The 23278-nt window shown below is 54.1% G+C and overlaps 2 protein-coding genes across 2 annotated transcripts in view; one reads left to right on the top strand and one right to left on the bottom strand.

Moving 5' to 3' along the window:
- LOC141735004 (scavenger receptor cysteine-rich type 1 protein M130-like) overlaps nucleotides 1-23278 on the bottom strand; it is a 69494-nt gene that overhangs the window by 36283 nt on the left and 9933 nt on the right. The window lies entirely within an intron of this gene.
- Nucleotides 16544-21672, top strand: LOC141734990 (olfactory receptor 14A16-like). Its single transcript, XM_074567404.1, has 2 exons — nucleotides 16544-17483; nucleotides 21632-21672. The coding sequence occupies exons 1-2, from the start codon at nucleotides 16544-16546 to the stop codon at nucleotides 21670-21672; spliced, it is 981 nt and encodes a 326-aa protein (XP_074423505.1).

The following is a 23278-nucleotide window of genomic DNA, read 5'->3' as shown; positions in this document are numbered from 1 at the left end:
GTGCCTCTCCAGAATAGCCACAGCATTTTCCCTTCAGATATTCTACCACTCTGTCAGGGTCCGGTAATTGTTCAGGGGTGAAGCCCCAGACCATTGGAGGCGAGAAGTTCTCTAGGTACCTGCCCGTGTTCTCCCACATGCCGTGCCACCCCTGACTGTCCAGCCTCGGAGCAGGTCTCTGGGTGGTCGTCTTAAATAGTCGTTTAACCCTGAACAGGACCTGGAACACATTCAGCAGACATAACAATAGGACCAGGCTGGTTTGAGCATCCCAAGGATATTCAAAATTCTCAAAAGCTGTCATACCTGACCCGAAGGAGAAAAGGGAGGCAAAAGAGCTGGGGAAAGTGTCCCCAGAGCTGGGGAAAAAAGAGCTGGGGAAAGTGTGTCCACCCCACAGACTGGGTGTAATTATTAATAAATTGTGAGAGACGGTGCCCAAGGTACGGACAGGACAGCAATGCCACTTAAACGCCCCCAAGTAACTGTCTAACAAGTGATGTTCTCATATCCTAAGCCGATATCACACAGGACAGTAAAATGACAATCCTGATCCCTCTCCCAGAGGTGATAAACAGCATTGCAGGGAGTACATAAGCCATAGAGGAATTTACATGACACAGCCACGAGAACAAACCAAGCAACATGGTGACCAGTGACTATTTACCTAATACAATAAATGCATACAACAAATTCGTTTTTCCAAGCTCTAGTTGGATTCTGTTGTTATCTCAACCCTTCGAGCCCCACGTTGGGTGCCAAAAAAGGACTGTTGTGGTTTGGCCTGAGACGGCAACAAGGAACTAAGTGCCGCTCGCTCGGGCCTTCCCAATACGGGAAGAATTGGAAGAAAAAAGGCAGAACTTGTGGGTTGAGACAAAGGCAGTTTAACAGAACAGCAAAGGGAACAAGAAAACAACAACAATCACACGGACAGAGGAATGTACAAACACGACTACGGAACCGCCGCTCACCAACCGGACCCGGGACGCCCCAGCCCGCTCCCCAGCAGCGACTTCCTGGCCCCTCCTCTGGCAGCTCCGCCTGGCCATGGCTCACATGGCATGGAATACCTGTGTCCCTGATGGAGCCCGGGGAGAATTAACCCTGTCCCTGCCAGAACCAGGACAATGACTTGCTTCCTTCTCCAGGAGACCTGGCTCTGCCCCACATGCCCACTGGAGCACGTCCTCACATGGTCACACAGCGCCGCTAACATTGGGGTTTTCCTCTCCTGGGCACTTCCCACACCACTCCAGACCCACCCTGTCTCTCTCCCACCTTCCCCGCCATCTGCCCAGCCCAGCCCAAAAGAGCCCCCTGCTCTGGGCTGGCCCCACAGCAGTGCTCCCCACAGGGAACTGCAGAGCTCTGGGCACTCCCCCCACAGCCCCAGCCCCTCTGAAGGGCACCACAGCTGCTGGGGGCAGAGAGGGCTCTCAGCCTCCCCATCACCCCAGGGCTGGAGCTGGCCCCAAGGGCCAGCAGAGGCCACTCGCTCTCTGGCTCTCCTGCCTTCAGCTGCAGCTGATCCCCAGCCCAAACTGCCTTTGCCCCGCTCTGCCTCCCCGCCTGCCCTGCTCCCCAGGACAGCAGGAGACTCCTGGCCCTGGGGCTCCTCAGGCAGCTCCCGCATCTCTCCAGTCTCCTTTCCCTCTGCCTGATGCATCTTCACTGCCTCCCACGGCCCTGCAGAGTCCTGGCTTGTGGGTACCTGGATTTAGTGATTTGTCCTGGGGGGACCTATCTCTGAGACTTAAACTCTTCTCTGTCTCCATTCACTTCCCATCCCAGAGAACATGGAGTGTCCCCGTCCTCTCCTGACCACTCCAGATTCCTTTCCACATGGATTGAAATCTGCCATCAGCCCCATCATACCTGTGACAGCCTGAGGAATGTTACTGGGAGGTCATGTACCGTCTCCACTGCCCCTCTACACCAAGAAGACAGCCTTCAACTAAGTCTTGGTGTCTAAAATATGCCAGTGCTACTGTGACATTGTTTCCCAAAACAAGGTGGAAAGACGCTTGGAAAGTCCAGTTCCTTAGGCTTCTTCGCAGCCAAAACCGTATCAAGCCGACCCAGCCATCAGGCACCACACTCAGGAGATCCCCTTTTCTTGCAGAGATGCTCTTAGGGAGGAAAGAGGTGACACATGGTTCTTCAAGAATGAGACAGAACAGGAAAGAGCCTCAAGAGAAGTGCTATGAACCCAAGCAATTACTTCAAAGGATAATTATCAGAGAAAAAAATAATGGCTGAAGCCTGGCCTAGAGTAAACTTATAGCATGACACAGAGAACAGGAGGCACATTACTTTTACTGCCTCAGGATCCATCAGATGAGTTTCTTCAGGGCATCCTTGAGCTCCCAGTTCCTCATGCTGTAGAGGAGGGGGTTCACTGCTGGAGGCACCACCGAGTACACAACAGCCATCACCACATTGAGGGATGGGGAGGAGATGGAGAGGAGCTTCAGGTGGGCAACCATGCCAGTGCTGATAAACAGTGAGACCACGGCCAGGTGAGGGAGGCAGGTGGAAAAGGCTTTGTGCCGTCCCTGCTGTGAGGGGATCTTCAGCGCAGCTCTGAAGATCTGCACATAGGACACCACAATGAAAATAAAAACACACAAAGAATAAACAGGCACTAAATACAATTAGCTCAACTTCCCTGAGGTAGGATTGTGAGCAGGAGAGCTTGAGGATCTGTGGGATTTCACAGAAGAACTGGTCTAGGCCATTGCTTTGGCAGAGAGGTATTGAAAATGTATTGGCAGTGTGCAGGAGAGCATTGAGAATGCCACTGCCCCAGGCAGCTGCTGCCATGTGGACACAAGCTCTGCTGCGCAGGAGGGACCCATAGTGCAGGGGTTTGCAGATGGCAACGTAGCGGTCGTAGGCCATGACGGTGAGAAGACAAAAGTCTGCTGACATCAAGAAGGCAAAGAAAAAGACCTGGGAAACACATCCCATGTAGGAGATGGTCCTGGTGTGCCAGAGGGAGTTGGCCATGGCTTTGGGAACAGTGGTGGAGATGGCACCCAGGTCGAGGAGGGCGAGGTTGAGGAGGAAGAAGTACATGGGGGTGTGGAGGCGGTGGTCACAGGCTACGGCAGTGATGATGAGGCCATTGCCCAGGAGGGCAGCCAGGTAGATGCCCAGGAAGAGGCAGAAGTGCAAGAGCTGCAGCTCCCGCGTGTCTGCGAATGCCAGCAGGAGGAAGTGGGTGATGGAGCTGCCGTTGGACATATTTTCCCTCTGCACATGGGGGCCTGTCCAAGGAGGAAAAGACAGTGAAGAGTGAGGACAGACAGGTCCGAGTAGAACCTGTTGCACTGGTCACAGTAGAGCCCCCCAAATGACCTCCGTCCGTCCAGGAAGGCGTTTGTGCAGATCCTGGTGTGATGCCTGGTTTGTGCTGGCTGAGGGTGCAATGGGGAGCAGGGGACTCTGCTGTGGGCTCCAGAGGAGTCAGTCGTGCTGTGCAGCAAGAGGGAGAGAGGAACCAGGAGTGATTGCAGGGTAACTCTACCCCCGATATAAAAGAGCTTTTGAGCACTGTCACTCCCAGGTCCCCTGGCTGCAGAACAGAGCTGGGGGGGGTGTTTTGTTTATTTTGCTCCGGTTACCCCTGGCCCACTTGAGGAGTCATGTTTGAAGGTAGAAATCCCTGGCATTTCTGCTGCCCTACGAGTGCTATTGTGAGAGTCCTGGGAGGCAATAGGACAGACCCTTAGTGCCGAAGGAGGAGAGCTGGTCTCTCCATCCGTCCTGCTCTCAGCTGCTTTTTGCCAGCCCCGCTTTGGTCTGGAGGATGATCCCACGGAGAGCAGAGGAGTCCAGTTCCAAAGTGCAGATCTCCAAACTCCCCTCCCCAGGGAAGAGCTGTCAGCTTTTGGATGCCCAGAAGATGGGGGGCCCTTTCTGGGAGTTACCTTTATCCCCACCCCATGGACTGCATTGCCTAGAGACCCAGAGGTTAGAAGAGGCCTTGGGCACCAGGGACACATCTGCATGGCAGGACCTGCAGGGTCAGTTGCTGAGCTGCTGATGAAGCCCCCACCCCAGAGAGACTGAAATCAAAGAAGCAGCAGCAGCAGCAGCAGGGACGGGTGGAGAAGCAAGGAGCAATGCCCCGATGCTTCTGCCAAGGGAAACAAGGCCAGGGAGGGACAGAGGGTGCTCAGGAGAGTCCCTTCTGCTGCAGCTACGGCCACAGATGAGGCAGCTGCTGCCCTGGATCCCACGTCCTTGAGGGCAGAAGCTCACTGGGCAGGGTTAGAGTTGGCACTGGCAGGAGGCAGAGTTCCTCTGAAGCACCGGGACCCTGCTCTGAAGGACAGCCCTGGGCACCCCTGGCTGCACACCCGCCTTCAAGCCCCTGCAACCATCCCCAGGAGAAGGCAGCCACCGTGTCCTGTCCCTCTGACGGTGCTGCAGGGAAGCCCTGCTCTGCAGCACACCCTTCTCCTCCTCTACACCAAAGAAAGATCCCACAGGCTGTGGGCTACGACAGCTTTAGGAGAACCCTTCAGGATCGGCAGTGGCATTGCCCTGCAGCCTCACACTTACCGTGCAGAGGGCTGGGAAGCTTCCTCCCACAGTGAGCTCTCAGCTCTCCTCCCAGTCACGACTGCCTTCACGCTCTCTCTGCATTGATGGTCCCATCCTCGCTGCCTGCAGGCAGTGCCCTCAGCCCTGCTGCCCATTGCACAGGAGCTGCTCCTGGGCAGAGCTGTCTCTCTGCAGCACTGGTTGCCATGAGCTTCCTCCGTCCCAGGAGGTGGGCTCAGCAGAGGAGCAGCCCAAGGCATTTTAATGACCCCTCGGGTGGGTTTGGGGCAGAGTCCCTGAACCGCAGACACTGAGAGGAAGTTGAAGAAACCGCTCAAGATGACAAACTCAGATGTAAACTCCGAGGTTTCTTGAAGTGTTAATGGGTCCCACTGAGGACCATTACCAACAAAGCCTCCCCAGGGGCTCGTTAGAGCAGAAAACTGGAGGCAATAATGACAGGTAGGTAAAGGGAAATTAAAGGTGGCTCTGATGCTGAGCAAACCTGAAGGTGTTACTCCTTCGGTGTCCCATACCTGCACCTCTTTCTTTGAAGGCACCCAATTGTCTTTTTGATTTCGCCCCAATATCTCACTACCCTTACTGATATCTCTCCATCCTCCCTGGCTGTTCTGGGAAAGACAAAGCCATGGGCTGGTCCAGCCTCCCCCTGAGTGTCCTCTTGTACCACAGCACTGCCCTTGGAGTGACAGTTTCTTCTGGTCATTTCTGGTCTCAACCTCCCAATCCAAACTTTGTGGCATCCTTCCTTTCTCCTGCTTTTTTTTCCACCATGAAGAAAAGCTCCGGCATCTCTGAAACCACCTTCAAGCAGTTACAGGTTATGACTGTGACGCTCTGAGCCCCCACTTCACCAGGCTGAAGGAGACCAGGACCCTCAGCCTCCCCTCACGGGGCGTGTGCTTGAGGCCATGAATCCCATATTGGCAGAGCTTCTCTGGACACTCTCCATTCCTCCCCACTTGTCTAGAACAGGAAGCCCCAGTGAGGGGCACACGAGCCCCGAGGTGGCCACTCCAGGTTTCAGTGGAGTGGGATGACAGCTCCCCTGGTGTGGGTGACCCACGCTCCTCCTAATGCAACGTCCTCCCTACAATATGAACCACCTGTCCCCTACAATACCACCTCCAATATAGAAACACCTGCCTTTGAGGTTTCAAAGATCATTTGGTGCCAATAATGCACTACTTTTTGCAAAAAGAGATACATCTCAATTGTATTGGTTAGCCTTTATGTCTGTTTAGAATCACAGAATCTTAGAATGTGTTGGGTTGGAAGGGACCTCTAAAGGCCATCTAGTCCCACCCCCCTGCAGTCAGCAGGGACATCTTCAACTAGATCAGGTTGCTCAGAGCCTCATCAAGCCTGGCCTTGAACACCTCCAGGGATGGGGCCTCCACCCCTTCTCTGGGCAACCTGGGCCAGTGTCTCACCACCCTCATGGTAAAGAACTTCTTCCCAATGTCTAATCTCAACCCACCCTGCTCTAGTTTAAACCATTGCCCCTTGTCCTATGGCTACATGCCTTTGCAAACAGCCCCTCCTCCGCTTTCTTGTAGGCCCCCTTCAGGGACTGGAAGGCCGCTCTCAGGTCTCCTCATAGCCTTCTCTTCTCCAGGCTGAACAAGCCTAACTGTATCAGACTGTCTTCGTAGGAGAGGGGCTCCAGCCCTCAGATCATCTTTGTGGCCTCCTCTGGACCTGCTCCAACAGGTCCATGTCCTTCTTGTGCTGAGGGCTGCAGAGCTGGACACACTACTCCAGGTGGGGTCTCATGAGAGCAGAGGAGAGGGGCAGAATCACCTCTCTGGATCTGCTGGCCACAGTTCTGTTGTTACAGCCCAGGATGCGATTGGCCTTCTGGGCTGCAGGCTCACGTTGTTGGCTCATGTCCAGCTTTTCATCTACCAGTACCCCCCAGGCTTTTTTCCGCAAGGCTACTCTCTATCACATCATCCCCCAGCCTGTATTGATAACCAGGATTGTCCCGACCCAAGTGTAGGACGTTGCACTTGGTCTTCTTGAACTTCATAAGGTTTGCTCAGGCGCACCTCTCCAGCTGGTCCAGGTTCCTCTGGATGGCATCCTGTCCCTCTGGGCTGTCAACTGCACCACTCAGCTTGGTGTCATCAGCAAACTTGCTGAGGCTTCACTTGATCCCACTGTCTATGTCATTCACGAAGATATTAAACAGCACTGCCCCCAAGACAGATCCCTGAGGGACACCACTTTTCACCCCTCTGCATCTGGGCATCGAGCCATTGACCACTACTCTCTGGATGCGACCCTCCAGCCAGTTGCTTATCCACCGAACAGTCCTCCCATCAAATCCGTATGGCTCCAATTTAGAGAGAAGGAAGTTGTGGGGGGACCGTGTCAAAGACCTTGCAGAAGTTCGGGCAGAGTATATCCATTGCTCTTCCCTTGTCCACTGATGCAGTCACTCCACTGGAGAAAGCCACCAGGTTGGTCGGGCAGGACTTGCCCCTGGTGAAGCCATGCTGGCTCTCTCGAATCACCTCTCTGTCCTCCATGTGCCTTAGCATAGCTTCGAGGAGGATCTGTGCTGTGATCTACCCAGGCACGGAGGTGAGGCTGACAGGGTGGTAGTTCCAGGGTCCTCCTTTCTACCCTTTTTAAAAAAGGCCTGACTGCCATGACTTTTCCAATATCATGGAGAGTGTCTTGGCAACTTCATCAGCCAATTCCCTCAGGACTCTGGGGTGCATCAGGCCCCATGGACTTGTGTATGTTCACGTTGCTCAGGTGGTCACAAACTTTGTCTTCACTTACAGTGGGAGGGACTTTGTCCCCCAGGTCCCCGTCTTGAAGTCCTTCAGCTTGGGAGGTGTGAGGAGAGAGGCTGCCAGTGAAGACTAAGGCAAAAAGTTGTTCAGAACCTCAGCCTTCTCCTTGTCTGTTGTTACCAGTTTGCCATTCTCAGTCATCAGGGAGGGCACGCTTTCTTTAACCTAGCCACACTCCAGCCATAGGATTCGTCCCACCAGGTTTCAGTAATGCCCGCTAGGTCATAGCTTTCCAGCAGCATGGTAGTTCCCAGCTCCTCCTGTTTGTTACCCATGTTGCGTGCCTTTGTGTAGAGGCACTTCAGCTGGGCTGTTGCCTGTGTTACCTTCTTAGAGGAGATCACCTTGAGGTGTTTCACGCGTGTTTCCATGTTGACTCCAACAACCTCAGAAGCCCCTGGCTCGTCTCTGTAAGACTTTGACTATGATGCAGTGTCCCCAGCATGCCTCTGGGCAACAGGTCAAAGGCCCTTACTAGCGCCCCGTCCCCCTAACCCTGACGTGTTATCCCACAGCTGGTCACAGACAAGCCTGATATTATCATCCCCCTCCCCCTTCACATCTAGTTTAAAGCCCTGTCGATCAGCCCCACAATCTCTTGAGCAAAGACCTTCTTCCCCCTTTGAGAAAGGTGTCTCCCAGGTGATGCCAGCAAGCCCGGTGCTGTGTAGGCCATCCCATTGTCAACAAAAATGAAATTGTGGCGGTGACACCAGCCACGGAGCCATGGATTAATAGACTGGATCCGTCTGTTTCTTCCAATGTCACTGCCTGCAACTGGAATGAGTGAGGAAAAAATAACCCGTGTCCCAGATTCCCTCACCAACCTTCCCAAGGCCCTGAAGTCCCCCTTGATTGCTCTTGGTCTGTGAGTCGCAGCTTCCTCTCCACCTAAAAGGAAGATCAATAATGGGTAGTAGGCTGAGGACTGTATCAAGCGAGGAAGTTTCCTGGTGATGTCCTTCACCCAGGCTCCAGAAAGACAGCAGACTTCTCTGTGAGGAGGGTCTACCCGGCATATTGGACCCTCTCATATTACCCGGCATATTCCCTCTCAGGTCTCCAACAAGGAGACCTCCAACAAAGGAGTCACCAACGACCATAACCCTTCTTTTCTTCCTTGGGGTTGTGGTTGTGATACGGGCGGTACACCATTCTGACTGTGGAGACATCTCTGGTGTGGATTGCCCATCATCCACATCCTCATTTGACTGGCCTTCCTCAACCAGAACCTCAGATCTGTTCTTCAGAGGTACCAGGGTGGGGGACAAGGTAGGCAAGGAGGGAGTTCGCCTGCTGCCCCGACCATGAATTTCCCTCCATTCACTCTTTTCATTTAGGCTTCTGCCTTCTGCCTGACAGGGCAGGATACAGGGGTCCCTGGATGCCGATGACTTTCTGATAGGTGCTCCTGCTTCTGTTTCAAGGAGGGCAGAGCCTGGCTCCACCAGTCCTTTTCTTGTTCAGCCTCCCTAATGCTCCTTAACCTTTCGACTTCCTCTCACAGCTCTGACACCAGGCTGAGCAGATGGTTCACCTGTTCACAACGCACACAGCAGCTGTTACAGCTGCCCCGCGTTACCAGTGAAAGGCTCTGGCACCCCCTGCAGCCTGTGACCTGGACGGCTGTATGTTCCTGTGGGAGCTCTCTCTGGGTTCCCACATCCATCCTGGCTAAGGTTGAGAGCACGACCTTCTGCCGGGTGGAGAGCAGAGCTAAACTCCATCCGAGAGGGTGATGACCGCCTTCTTGTGGTGCTCCCCGGTGACGCCCTGGGTGATGCCCATGTGCTGCGTGCTTACTCAGTGCGCAGTGACCAGGTCGCTGTGCTCCCAAAAGGCTTCTTTTATGAGGGGGGAAGTGGTCCCAGCGAGTACGCCTCCTTTAGATCTGCCGCCCGTGCTGCTGGCTCTGCCCACAGCTCCTCAGCAGACCACCCACGAGCGGCCAGTTTCCGGCACAGGCTGGCCGCTTTTCCTCACTTCAAAAAGCCCCCAAAGGAGCCCCTCGCTGGCCCTTTTTGCCATGATTCCCTTCCCCAGTGCGGACTTCCCTGCACAGAGATGGTCACCTCAGCGACTTTCTGTGTGTGCAATTCAATTTAGAATACTATTGTAAGTCTTGTGGTTGCGAGTGTCTGATTTAATTCAGGAAAGTGTCGTACCTGTCCCGTGAACCTTTCCTTTTTTGAATCTTTAAATATGTCACTGTGGTGGTTATAGGAAATTTTGATAAATCACTTTGAGAACTGGCAAATGATGAAGTATTGTTAGAATCATATGACTTAACCCCGTGTTACTAAATCTGAAATTGGTGCCACCTCAAAGTGGGGCAGGATCCCAAATCAACATTCACAACGAGACTGGACATGAGGAGAAGGAAATGTCCCATGAAGGACAGTGCTGTGACTGCTGAGGTCACCCAGAGGGAGCCTGGATCAGCGCAACGCTGGGTGTTCCAAGGACCAGGCAGGGAGGAAGAAGAGCTGTCAGGAAAGGCGAGGAGATGCCCCAGTGGGAGCAAGGGGAGGAAAGAGGTTGGGTGTCCACAGCCCGCAGGTCTTTGTCCCCTTGGCTGTGGCTGTTGTCTTTGCTACCAAGGCCTGAAAGGAGACACCTTAATCTCATGGAACCGGGGCCTCACTGCTTCCTCGCAACCCCCAGGGAGGCCGGGAGGTGTGGTGCCATTGTCCTTCACTCGGCATTGCCTACCCCACACCTCACTGCCCCAGGAGGAGCCCTGAGCCAGTGTGAGGGACAGGATCCCCCTTCCCAGGGCTGGCTGCTTGGCGGGATAAAATACATCAAGGCTTTACTCAGCATCAGCTCCACCTGCACAGTGCCTTTGCCTCCCGGTAATCACAGCTTCCAGTTGCCTGCTCGAACAAATCCATGGGGAGGCTTGGTCTGTCATGGCCCTCAGTGGGGACAATTAATGCTCCAAGACACTTTGGCGTTTGCTTCGGACTTGAATTCCTGCACAGGTTGTTCAAGCTCCTCTCAGTATCTGGCATTCCTGGGCTCAGCAGCAAATACCCCATGGGGCTCGTTAAAGTGCAGAAAGCCCTAAGGAGCCACAGCTCTTCCATGATTTTCTTCAGGGCTTCTAGCCTGGTACAGCTCAGTGGAGAGGTCTCAGGAGTCTACTTAAAGCGGAAGGTTTCAAGAAGCACTTAATAGAAAGGTAATTTTTCATTTGGAAAGGGCTTTTCATTAGTCTTTTTATTTTTCCAGAGGAAATGCTTGCAGCTTTCTCCAGCTGATACTGAACCAGAGGGTCTCCTAAGGAGGACCGGAGAGGTAGCAACTGCCATCTCCTCGAGGTCCCCCACTGTATGGACAACTTGCCCCCCCACCTCCTCCTCCCCCCCACCGTTTCTCTTGGGGCTGCCTGGGACTTGCATTCTTTTCCTACATCAGACTTGTGCGCTGAGTCTGCAGCTGAATGTTCACAGCTCCTTTGCACCAATTCCTGCCCGATTCCCCCGCAGACTTGGCTGTAAATAGACAAGGGATTCTTATTCAATTTGAACAGCCAGAAGGAAAAAATGATACCAATTAATTAAAGAAACCCAATGCATTCCTCCACTATATGCCAAGGCCAAGCCTCCAATAAGCTCCACCTTCCTCAAACCACCACCATGAAAGAAATATGTTGGAGAGATTGATAGGAAGTTCTAAATATACGCACAGTTAGTGAGTTGGCTAAAGAGACAGTGTGGCAGATTAAGTAAACTTTGCCTTATTCTTGGCCAAATTTCCATCCCAGAGCCTTGTCACCAACTCATGTCTCTAGTGATGTCCCTGCCCATGTTACATTATGTGCTTGTTAAACAAAAGTTTTCTTCTCCAGCAAACTCTAGCAAAACTCTTCCTTGGAGACAGTCTCCCCTCAAAGTCCCCTTGCAACCATACAGTGAATTGAGATGCAAGAATAAACTCATTACAGTTCCTTCACGTTAACGAGCTCCCAGGGGAAAGTCACGCAGTGTGGAGGGCCCTGGCAGGAATAAAGAGCCTTGGACGTTCAGCAGGGTCTGCTGAGGGCTGTGGCTGACGAAGCTGCTTCAGGAAATTGAAGCGTGCCTCCCTGGGGGCTGGTTGGAGCAGAAAACCAGAGGCAGTGATTTCAGGGTGACAAAGAAAGGAGGCAGAGACATCCTGTGTGCTGTAGCCCCCTGGATGTGCCCTGCCAAGCCAAGGGGCCCAGTGCTAATCCCCAGCTCGTTGCAATGGGGATGCTTTTGGTCATCACCACATGAGCTTTCCCTCTGCTCACCACCAGGGCCCATACACGCCGAGTGCCTTCCACACTCTTGCCCCTCAGACTTGGCACGACGCAGCTCCCCCTAAGCCTTTGCCTGGACCCTAACCGTGATCCCTCACCTGCAGCTCTCCTCTGTAGCCCTTCCCTGAACACCAACGCCAAAGCTGAAACCCTCACCACATGCCTCACGCCTAAACCCAAACCCAGCTCCCTCGTCCTGTCACCAACTCAGAGATACTTATTGGAGAGGCCAAGACTGGTGGCAGCCTGGGCTGCAGTGATCAGCCCCTGGTGGAATTCATGATCTGAAGGGATATATGCCAGCTGAAAACTATAGTCAAGACCCTAAACCTTGGGAAAGGAACTCTCAGCTGTTTTGGTCACTGGTAAATGGGACACGTGTGACCCTCTGGAAGTGCAACAAGGCCACGTGCAAGGTCCTGCACCTGGGTCGGGGCAATCCCCAGTATCAATAGAGACGGACTGATGAATGGATTGAGACCAACCCTGTAGAGAAGGACTTGGGGATACTGGTTTGTGCAACATTGGACAAGAGCCGGCAATGTGCACTTGCAGCCCAGAAAGCCAACCATAGCCTGGGCTGCATCTACAGAAGCGTGGCCAGCAGCTGGGAGGGATTCCCCCTCTCTACTCCAATCTCATAGGACTTCATCTGGAACACTGTGTCCAGTTCTGTGGGCCCCAGCACAAGAACGACATGGACCTGTTAGAGCAGATCAAGAGAATGATCATCAACAATCATGGGAGGGCTGGAAGACTTCTCCTAAGGAGAAAAGCAGAGAGAGTTGAAGTTGTTGAGTCTGGAAACAAAAAGCTCCAAGGACACCTTCTTGCAGCCTTTTAATCTATGAGGGAGGCTTATAAGAGAGAGAGAGAGAGATTTTATCAGGGCCAGTAACGACAGGACAAGGGGCAATGGCTTTACACTGAAAGAGGGTGGATTTAGATTGGACATAGGGAAGAAATTTTTCACAATGAGGGTGGTGGGACACTGGAAAAGGTTGCCCAGAGAAGCTGTGGATTCCCCATCGTTGGCGGTGTTCAGGGTCAGGTAGGGCGGGGCTTTCAGCATCCTGATTGAGTCGCAGATGTCCCTAAAAATCGGGGATTGGACTACATGACCTTTAAACGTCCCTTCAAATCCATGGCATGCTGGGACACTATGAGAGCAGATGTGGCCACACCACTGCTGAGTCAAGGGGGACAATAACTGCCCTTTTCCGGGTGTCCACGGCCCTTCTAACACCACCCCATATGCAGCTGGCCTTAATGGTGCTGAGCCTTTACCAGAGGCTCACATGGCATCCCTCAAAATGCCCAGGCCCCTCTCCTCAGACTCACTCCTCACCTCGTCCTCTCCCACTTTGCCCCTTCTCCTTGAAAAACTTGAGCAGGTTTCTGTTGGCCACATCCCCAGGTGTCTCAAGGTCCCTGTGCACTGAAGCTCCAGAACATCAGCATTTAAATTGCATGTGCAGATGGCTCATGCTGAGTCGTGGTTCCTCTAACAAGACAACTTGAGTAGCTGTACGACAGCAGAGGTAAGAAAAGGGGTTACTAGCGTCATGGATGACATGAGGAGGGTGGAAAGTGCCACTGTCACCATCTCAGAAACACCAAGGGAAGGGCCAACAAGGAAACGGTGAAAAAGAGTTGGCTCTTTGTATGGGAGGGGATGAGGATGATCCAAGAGAAGAACTTGACAGTGGAAAAAGAGTGGAAAAGGGCATGAAATCAGAAGAGAAACATCAAATTGCCTTGGTTGGGAGGGACCTTTCAGATCACCTACTCCAACCATCAACCTAACTCTGACAAAAGCCATCACTAAACCATAGCTCTAAGCACTATGTCTGCCCGTCTTTTAAATACCTCCACGGATGGTGCCTCAACCACCTCCCTGTGCAGCCTGTTCCAATGCTTAATAACCCCTTCAGTTTAAAAACTTTTCCTAATATCCTGTATAAACCTCCCGTCACACAACTAGAGGCCGTTTCCTCTTGTCCTATAGCCTCTTACTTGGAGAAACAGACCGAGCCCCATCTCTCTGCAACCTCCTTTCAGGGAGTTAGAGAGTTAGAAGGTCTCCCCTCAGCCTCCTTTTCTCCAGGCTAAACAACCCCAACTTCCTCAGCCACTCCTCATAAGATTTATCCTCCAGATCCCTCACCAGCTCCGTTGCCCTTCTCTGGACCTGCTCCAGCACCTACGTGTCTTTTTTTGTGGTGAGGGGCCCAAAACTGGACACAGTACTCCAAGTGGGGCCTCACCAGTGCCAAGTACAGGGGGACGATCACTTCCCTACTCCTGCTCACCACACTGTTCCTGATACAGGACAAAATTGGGTTGGCCTTCTTGGCCACCTGGGCACACTGCTGGCTCATATTCAGCCGGCAGTTGACCAACACCCCCAGGTTCTTTCCTGCAGGGCAGCTCTCCAGCCACTCCTCCCCAGGCTTGCAACGCTGCATGGGGTTGGTGTGACCCAAGTGCAGGACCCGGCACTTGGACCTGTTGAACCTCATACCACTGGCCTTGGCCCATCGATCCAGCCTCTCCAGATCCCTCTGCAATGTGTTCCTACCCTCAAGCAGATCGACACTCCCACCTAAATTGGTGTCATCTGCAAACTTACTGAGGGTGCACTCAATCCCCTCGTCCAGATCATTGAAAAAGATCTTAAAGTGAACTGGCCCCAATACCAAGCCCTGGGGAACAAGCATCAGGGTGACCATCTGCACACAAACATTAACAGCTGACCAAAGGGAGCTTGAGTCCAGGGGCAGCTGGAGAAACGCTGGGACTTGGCCAACAGAAATTCTTGAAGTCTTTCAAGGAGAAGTGTCCAGTCCTGCATCCCGGGGAAGAATAACCCCAATGCAGCAGGACAGGCTGGGACCTGATGTGCTGAGCAGTGACCCTGCGGAGACGGGGCTGGGCACCCTGAGGGACGCCTCATGAGCCAGTGGTGCACGCTCACTATGAACAAGGCCGGCTGTCTACGGGGCTGCAGGAGGAGGAGTGTGTGTCCCCCTGGCAACTAGAGTCACCTTCCCCTTTGACTCAGCACTGCTGTGGCCCAACGCACACAGCTGTGTCGCAGCGTGCGGCTCCACATTTTGGAGAAGTGGAGAGGACCTGGAGAGTGTCCAGAGGAGGTCTGCCACGATGGCCTTTAGGGCCAAGTGCACGTGCGCTTGGTGGAGAGGCTGAGGGACCTGGGCTTCTCTGGCCCAGTGGCAGGGAGGCTCTGGGCACTATTGGAATAGCCTGAACCTGGTTGAAGGGTTGTTTCAGAGACAACGGATCTTTTCTTTGGTGGGAAACAGCAGGAGAAAGAAAAAATGCAACAAAGGGCAGCTTGGGAGGTGGAGACTGGACACCAGGAGAAAGAAATGCCACTGCAAGGGCAGTGCTGTGCTGCAACAGATCACCCAGAGGGAGTCGGGATCAGCCCAAGGCGTTGTGTTTCAGGAACAGCCAAGGACGATGGAGAGAGATGAGTAAAGGCAGTGAGACGCTGAGGGGAGAGCAAGACGGGGAAGCAGGGGGTTGTCTGCAGCCTGCAGGGGAAGAGGAGCAGATGTGGGACACCATAGCACAGACAGGGGTGCAGACGATCAAGGGAGTTGGCAAGGCTGAAAGCCCCCAACAGTGCTTATGTCTTTCTCCTCTTGGCTGTGGCTGTTGTCTGTGCCACCAAGGCTACCAGAAGACACCTTATCCTTACAGCACTAGGGCCTTAGCGCCTCCTCTTCCCCACCCGGGAGCCGTCATTCTGTCTTTCTGCCCTTGGCATTGCACGTCCTCCCATCACAATGCCCCAGGAAGAGCCCTGAGCTGTGCTTGTGGGGCAGGATCTCCCTTCCCAGGGGCTGGAGGCCAGGGCTTGGCCCTTTGCCTTCCTCTCACACATTCAGCATTAGCCAGCGTCAGAGACACCTCTCCATTGCCTTTGCCTACCTGCCCTCACCGCCTCCAGTTTTCCCTTGAACGAGCCTCCAGGAGCCTTTGGCAGTAATGGCCCTCAGTGGGACCCATTAACGCTCCAAGAAACTTGCAAAATTACATCTGACGTTGACTTCTGGAGAGGTTTCATCAGCTTCCCCTGTGTCTGAGCTTCATGGACTCAGCACCAAAACCACCAGAGAGGGCATTAAAATGCCTTGGGCTGGTCCTGCTCAGTATAGAAATGGGGGTTGGCCGGGCGGCAGGAATCCGTGTTCGCTGCTCGGGATGGGCATCGGGTGGTAAGCAATTGTGCTGCATCACTCCTGGTTTCCTATTTTCTTTTACAATGATTGTTATTTTCTTTCCCGTTACTGGTCTATCAAACTGGCTGTATCTCAACCCATGAGATTTTCATTCCTTTTTCTCCCTCTTCTCCCTATCCCTCTGCAGGGGGTCGGGGGGCAGTGAGTGAAGAGCTGCATGGTCTTTACCCCCCGTCAAGGCTGAGGAGTGAGCTGGCTCTGCTCATGTCACTGCACTTTGAGGACAACCAGGAGTTTCCCTGAGGTTTTCCTGCAGGAATATGCTGAGCAGCTCCTCTGCGTTACAAGTGGATCACAGATGAGGTAACTAGTGAATGGCAGAAGCTGTAACCCCTTTCCCAAATCCCCGCTGCTGTGGAGCAGGGATGACTCCTTGGGAGCCCACAAGCAGAGCTCTGCTCCTCACGGCACACTTGGCCAGCAACAATGAGAGCTCCAACAAGGGCAATGCAGAAAGCTCCCGCAAAAAAGGACAAAGGCAAAGTGTGTTTTCGGGGCTTGGGTTTGGAAGGGCAGGCAATGGGAAGAGATTTGCTCAGAGCTGTCCTGACTTGTGAGTGTGCTTTCCTCCTTTGGCAGTACCTCGGGAACAAAGGGATCCGATGTCCAACGGCAGCTCCATCACCCACTTCCCCCTCCTGGTATTCGCAGACACGCGGGAGCTGCAGCTCTTGCACTTCTGCCTCTTCCTGGGCATCCACCTGGCTGCCCTCCTGGGCAATGGCCTCATCATCACTGCCGTAGCCTGTGACCACCGCCTCCACACCCCCATGTACTTCTTCCTCCTCAACCTCGCCCTCCTCGACCTGGGTGCCATCTCCACCACTCTGCCCAAAGCCATGGCCAACTCCCTCTGGAACACCAGGGCCATCTCTTACACTGGATGTGTTGCACAGCTCTTTCTATTTCTCACCTTGATGTCAGCAGAGTTTTATCTTCTGACAGTCATGGCCTATGACCGCTACGTGGCCATCTGCAAACCCCTGCACTATGGGTCCCTCCTGCGCAGCAGAGCTTGTGTCCACATGGCAGCAGCTGCCTGGGGCAATGGCTTTCTCTATGCTGTGCTGCACACAGCTAATACATTTTCAATACCTCTCTGCCAAGGGAATGGCCTAGACCAGTTCTTCTGTGAAACTCCCCAGATCCTCAAGCTCTCCTGCTCACAATCAGATTACCTCAGGGAAGCTGGCCTTCTGGTGGTTAGTGCTTTTGGCTTTTTGGGATGTTTTGTTTTCATTGCGGTGTCCTATGTGCAGATCTTCAGGGCTGTGACGAGGATCCCCTCACAGCAGGGAAGACAGAAAGCCTTTTCCACGTGCCTCCCTCACCTGGCCGTGGTTTCCCTCTTTATCACCACTGGGGTGATTTCCACCCTGAAGCCGCCCTCCGTCTCCTCTTCATTCCTGAATCTAGTGCTGTCATTTCTGTACTCGGTGGTGCCTCCAGCAGTGAACCCCCTCATCTACAGCCTGAGGAACCAGGAGCTCAAGGATGCCCTGAGGAAACTGATTGGACATTTTTTCATCAGCCATAGACTGTGTACCTTCCTCTGCAAAGGATTCACAGCATCTGGTGTGACAAGCATTCACTATTCCTCCTCTCCTCCTTAACTTTTCACCTCTCGGCTGTGACACAAAACATTTCTGTAAATAAAGACTCAGTCTCTCTGTGTGTTTAAATAAAATACATGAACCAGCTCCAACTTCTTTGTCTGAGACCCATCAGCAGCAGGGCTGAATAAACGGGAGATGAGAAGACCTTTCTGGCTGCAGCAGCCTGGGGCAGGCTGTCCCAGTGCCACTCTGTCACTGGGGCGGCAGGAGCTGCCTGAGGGTCCCCAGGGCCAGGGCTCTTGTACTGGGCTGGGGAGAGGGGATGGCAGTGAGGGGCTGCAGACCCCTCAGAATATCCTGGGGAGGAGGACACAGGGGCCCACTGACTGCCTTTGCCTTGTGCCCACATGCCCCCCATCTCTGGGGCTGACCCTCCTCTGCCCCCCAGCAGCTGCGGTGCCCTTCAGAGGGGCTGTGGCTGTGGAGCGAGTGCCCAGAGCTCTGCAGCACCCTGGGGCAGGCTCTGCTGTTGGGCCAGCGCAGACTGGGCTGGGATGGAGAGAGGGCAGGGGAGGTGGCAGAGCTTGGAGGGAGCTGGGCTGGGCTGGAAAGTGCCCAGGAGGAAAAATCCTCGGAGTGCAGCTTGTACCGTGTGCCCACGCGGGGTGAGGACTCACACCAGAGTGTTTGTGGTGCAGAGCCAGGGCTTGTGGAATTGGTGTCCATCTCCAGGGTTTGGTAGTGGTGGGGCTGAAGGGACGGTCCTCTGTGAGAAGAGACCAGGGGCTGCTTCCGTGCCAGACAGAGCTGGTTCCAGACGTCTCCAAAAGAAACCCACCGCTGGCCAAAACTGAGCCCATCAACGAGGGTGGTGGAACTTCTGTGAGAGTGTATTTAAGAGAGGACACAAGTGCTCGAGTGGGAGAGGAGTGAGGGAAAAAGCAGTGTGAGAAACAGCCCTGAAAACACCAGGGTGAGTGAAGAAGGAGGGAGAGGAGGTGCTACAAGTGCCAGAGCAGATGGTCTCCTGCAGCCTGTGGAGAATACCACAGTAGAGCAGGTATTTCCCTGCAGCCTAAGGAGAGGAGCACAGCAGAGGAGGTAATCCCTGCACTTGGTGGAGGACCCAACACTGGAGAGGTTGGATATTTCCTGAAAGAATTTCAGCTTGAGGAGAGCCCATGCTGTAGCAGGTTTGTCTCGAAAGACTGTAGCCTGTAAGAGGGACCCCATGGGAAAAGTGGTAGAAGGAAGGAGCAGCAGAGAGGAATTGTTATGGACTGACCAGGACCCCCATTCCCCATCGCCCTGCACTGCTCAGGAGGAAGGAGGGAGAGGAGCTGGGAACGAAGCAGCAAAGCTCAGCAAGGGAAAAAATGTGTGGGAGGAGGCTTTCCAGGCGATAAGGTCTTCCATCGGTCCTATGCTTCTTTGGCCCTCAGCCTTTGCAGCTGCACATGCCTGGCCTGCCCACTTACCTTCACTACTGTCCCCTTTGTACGAGGCCCACACACATCTTGGCACGCCCAGCGTAACGTGGCCTCCACCAAAGCTGGAGCCCACCTGGGCTTGGAGGCAGGGAGGGACCCGGTCCCCTCTGTCTGGGGCTGGGCACAACTTTTCCCTGGGAACCTCCCTGAGGAGAACTCCTCGTCTGTGTCAGCCTGGGGCCCGGCAGGGGTGGCCCAGGGACAAGGGCTGCTGGGGCAGGGATGAAGGAGCTCAGCTGGGAGAGCGTTAGACTGAAGATCTAAAGGTGCCTGGTTCAGCCCTGGGCTTCAGCAGTGATTTTTCTCCCTCTGCTTTTTGCAGAGCCCGTCTGCCGCCTTCCAGCCTGCCCCAGCCCTGCTTGCTCCTTCACCTCTTGCCAGAGCACTGTCCCTGCCCTGGACCTGCACATCTGCGCCTTAGAAGGAGCCTTCCTCCAGCCCCACAAGTCCCCAGCCTCCCCCTGGGCAGGACTCTCCACTCAGGGCTGCTTTGGGGTGGTCTCCAGCTGTGCCTCCTTCCCTGCTCCACAGGATCGGGATGTGTCCTCTGCGGGGTCTCGGAACGACCCAGTTCCTCTCCTCTTTGTCATGCTCAATGGTGCAGAGTCTGTTCCCCTCCTCAGGCGCCTCCTGCACCTTGTCTTCAGTTCCCAGAGCAGAGGCCACTGGACCCATAGTCTCAGGGAGAGGCACTCCCTGGAGCTGCGGCCTGAATGGCAGCATCCTTCCCCTGGGGGGGTGTTGCAGTGAGACCTCTGATGTGCCCAGGACAGCTGACAAAGCCACGCTGAGGATCACCCACCGGAGTGCATGGCCATCGGTATTGTTTAGTCACACGCTGTCCTGAGCAGAATTTCTTGGCCCCCTTTGCCCTCCTGCTCCAATGACTGGTAACACGCCAATATGCTCCTCTCTGGGCATCAGCCCCATGGAGATGGACACCTGCCCTTCACCCCACCTCCAGGGATGCTGTGGGGCAGAGGGGTGCAGGAGGAGGCCCGCTACATGGATGAGGGCGTGTAAGCTTTCTGCCCCCATGTTGCCCCATCGCACACCCTGGGGTGCCATCAGAGCCTGGGGGCACCTCACCCCAGGGAGGGCATGTCCCTCACCTTGTTGTACTTCTCCTCCTGTTCCGCTGCGCCCAGATGTGGCACGCAGGGGGGTTGCCCTTGCCCTGGGGGGCAGAGGAGGCTCAGGAGTTTTCTCCTCTCCGTTGGCCCTGGAGGGGGCCAGAGCGTGGGAGCAGCACCTGCAGCCAGAGCCTCCTTCTGCCCCATCGCCCTTCAGAGACGCTGGAGGGGCAGTGCTCTGCAGTGCAGCCCTGTGCTGGGATCAGGCCCCAGGGGAGAGGCAGTGCGGACTTCCCCCATCTCAGGAGGGCTCAAGTGCTGTTTCCTGCAGAGGGTCCCTGGGCACCCAGGGGACAAAGGGGCTGTGCTTGTCACAGACCCCTCATGGGAGGAGAGTGTCTCCTGCTGGGAAGGCTCCAGAGGGTGTAGCTCAGTGGCAGAGCACCCACTTTGCATGTGGGAGATCCTGGCTTCCATCCCCAGCATCTCCAAGGGGGTTCTTCCCTGAATGCCCAGCCTCAGGGAATCATAGAATCATAGAATCATAGAATCTTCATGGTTGGAAAGGACCTTTGAGATCATCGAGTCCAACCATACACACACACACACAAAAAAAAAATCCCCAAAAACCCCAACAACCTGCAATCTGTGCCATTCAGAGAATGCTCTGAAATGCCAAGTCTAGACGTTCCTTAAACACCTCTAGGGATGGTGACTCAACCCCCTCCCTGGGCAGGCTGTTCCAGTGCCTGACCACTCTGTCAGTAAAGTCATTCTTCCTAATATCTAACCTAAACCTCCCCTGCCGCAGCTTCAGACCATTTCCTTTGGTCCTGTCATTATTCACCTGGGAGAAGAGGCCAACACCGACTTCTCTACACCCTCCTTTCATAGAATCATAGAATCATAGAATCATAGGGTTGGAAGGGACCTCTGGAGATCATCTAGTCCAACCCCCCTGCCAGAGCAGGGTCACCTAGAGCAGGTTACACAGGAACATGTCCAGGCGGGTTTTGAATGTCTCCAGAGTTGGAGACTCCACTACCTCTCTGGGCAGCCTGTTCCAGTGCTCTGTCACCCTCAGGGTAAAGAAGTTCCTCCTCATGTTTAGGTGGAACTTCCTATGTTCAAGTTTGTGCCCATTGCCTCTTGTCCTGTCCCCGGGCACCACTGAAAAGAGCCTGGCCCCATCCTCCTGACACCCACCCTTTAAGTATTTATAAGCATTGATAAGGTCACCCCTCAGCCGTCTTTTTTCCAGACTGAAGAGACCCAAATCCCTCAGCCTTTCCTCATAAGAGAGGTGTTCCAGTCCCCCAATCATCTTTGTAGCCCTCTGCTGCACCCTTTCCAGCAGTTCCCTGTCCCTCTTGAACCGGGGAGCCCAGAACTGGACACAGTACTCCAGGTGCGGCCTCACCAAGGCAGAGTAGAGGGGGAGGATGACCTCCCTCGACCTGCTGGCCACGCTCTTCTTGATGCACCCCAGGATGCCATTGGCCTTCTTGGCCACAAGGGCACATTGCTGACTCATGGTCATCCTGTTGTCCACCAGGACTCCCAAACTTCAGGGACTCCCAACTTCAGACTCTACAACTTCAGGGAGTTGTAGAGGGCAATGAGGTCTCCCCTCAGCCTCCTCTTCTCCAAGCTAAACATGCCCAGCTCCCTCAGCCTCTCCTCATATGCCCTGGTCTCCAGACCCCTCACCAGCCTGGTCGCTCTCCTCTGGACACGCTCCAGCACCTCAATGTCCCTCTTGTACAGAGGGGCCCAGAACTGAACACAGCACTCGAGGTGAGGCCTCACCAGTGCCAAGTACAGAGGCACCATCACTTCCCTGCTCCTGCTGGCCACGCTGTTCCTGATACAAGCCAGAATGCTGTTGGCCTTCTTGGCCACCTGGGCACACTGCTGGCTCATGTGAAGCTGGCCGTCCACCAGCACCCCCAGGTCCTTTTCTGACGGGCAGCTTTCCAGCCACTCTTCCCCAAGCCTGTAGCGTTGCTTGGGGTTGTTGTGACCGAAATGCAGGACCCGGCACTTGGCCTTGTTGAACCTCACACAGTTGGCCTTGGCCCATCGATCCAGCCTGTCCAGGGCCCTCTGGAGAGCCTTCCTACCCTCCAGCAGATCAACACTCCCACCCAGTTTGGTGTCATCTGCAAACTTACTGAGGGTGCGCTCAATCCCCTCATCCACATCATTGATAAAGATATTAAACAAAACTGGCCCCAAAACTGAGCCCCGAGGGACACCACTGGTGACCGGCCGCCAAAAGGATTTCACCCCATTAATCACAACTCTCTGGGCACGGCCATCCAGCCAGGTTTTTACCCAGCGAAGAGTACACTTGTCTATGCCAGGATTCGCCAGCTTCTCCAGGAGAAGGCTGTGGGGGACGGTGTCAAAGGCCTTGCCAAAGTCCAGATAGACAACGTCCACAGCCTTCCCCGCATCCAGAAGGCGGGTGACATGGTCATAGAGAGAGATCAGGTTGGTTAAGCGGGACCTCCCCTTCTTAAACCCCTGCTGGCTGGCCCTGATCCCTTGGCTGCCCTGCGCTTGCCATGAGAGCTCACTCAGGGTGATCCTCTCCATGATCTTTCCTGGTACCGAGGTCAGGCTGACAGGCCTGTAGTTCCCCACATCCTCCTTCTGGAATAATTACTAAATTGGCCAAGAATACAAAAATACAGCATTGTTCACACATTAAGGAAAGTCATAAAATCAAGAGGCTTCTGAGGTAGAATACAGCCGCAGCCAGCACACGAAGAATGCCACATCTGTGATTCCCTGTCTCATGTTGTTTGTGAAACTACACAAGGGACGGAACGGAACGCGCTTGTTCTGTGGCCTTTCCTTGTGACGAATAGCAGATATGGGGACGAGATGCTACTACAGAACAGATAAGCGGCCTACGCACTACCCAAGCCAACATTTCATCAAATGTTGATGAAATGCTGTCCTTTGTGCGAACTTTGCTCACCACAATGTACCAAAACACACCTCCATCCCGGAGGCTATCCACCCCCGAGGTGTGAACACTCCTCCTTGAATACATTAATCATAATAAAAGTACGTATGACTAAAGTCACTCAAACTCCACTTTGAAGATAAAAAAATAGTATAAAAATAGCCCAAAAGAGAGGGGATGTCAGGGAAGACACCATCGCGAAGAATTCCACCGCTGATTTCCGGGATCAGTCGACGGGCTG

The sequence above is a fragment of the Larus michahellis genome, chromosome 27, assembly GCF_964199755.1.
Source record: "Larus michahellis chromosome 27, bLarMic1.1, whole genome shotgun sequence".
In the NCBI taxonomy this organism is placed as follows: Eukaryota; Metazoa; Chordata; class Aves; order Charadriiformes; family Laridae; genus Larus; species Larus michahellis.
Note: the sequence above shows the minus strand (reverse complement) of the source record. Positions and strands in the feature narration are given on the sequence as shown.

Excerpts from the sequence above, each read along its gene's own strand:
- LOC141734990 (XM_074567404.1), top strand. The coding sequence starts at position 16,544 with ATGTCCAACGGCAGCTCCATCACCCACTTCCCCCTCCTGGTATTCGCA. Across the intron at positions 17,484-21,631 it reads TTTCATCAGCCATAGACTGT|GGACTCCCAACTTCAGACTC; the intron begins GTACCTTCCTCT and ends CCCAAACTTCAG.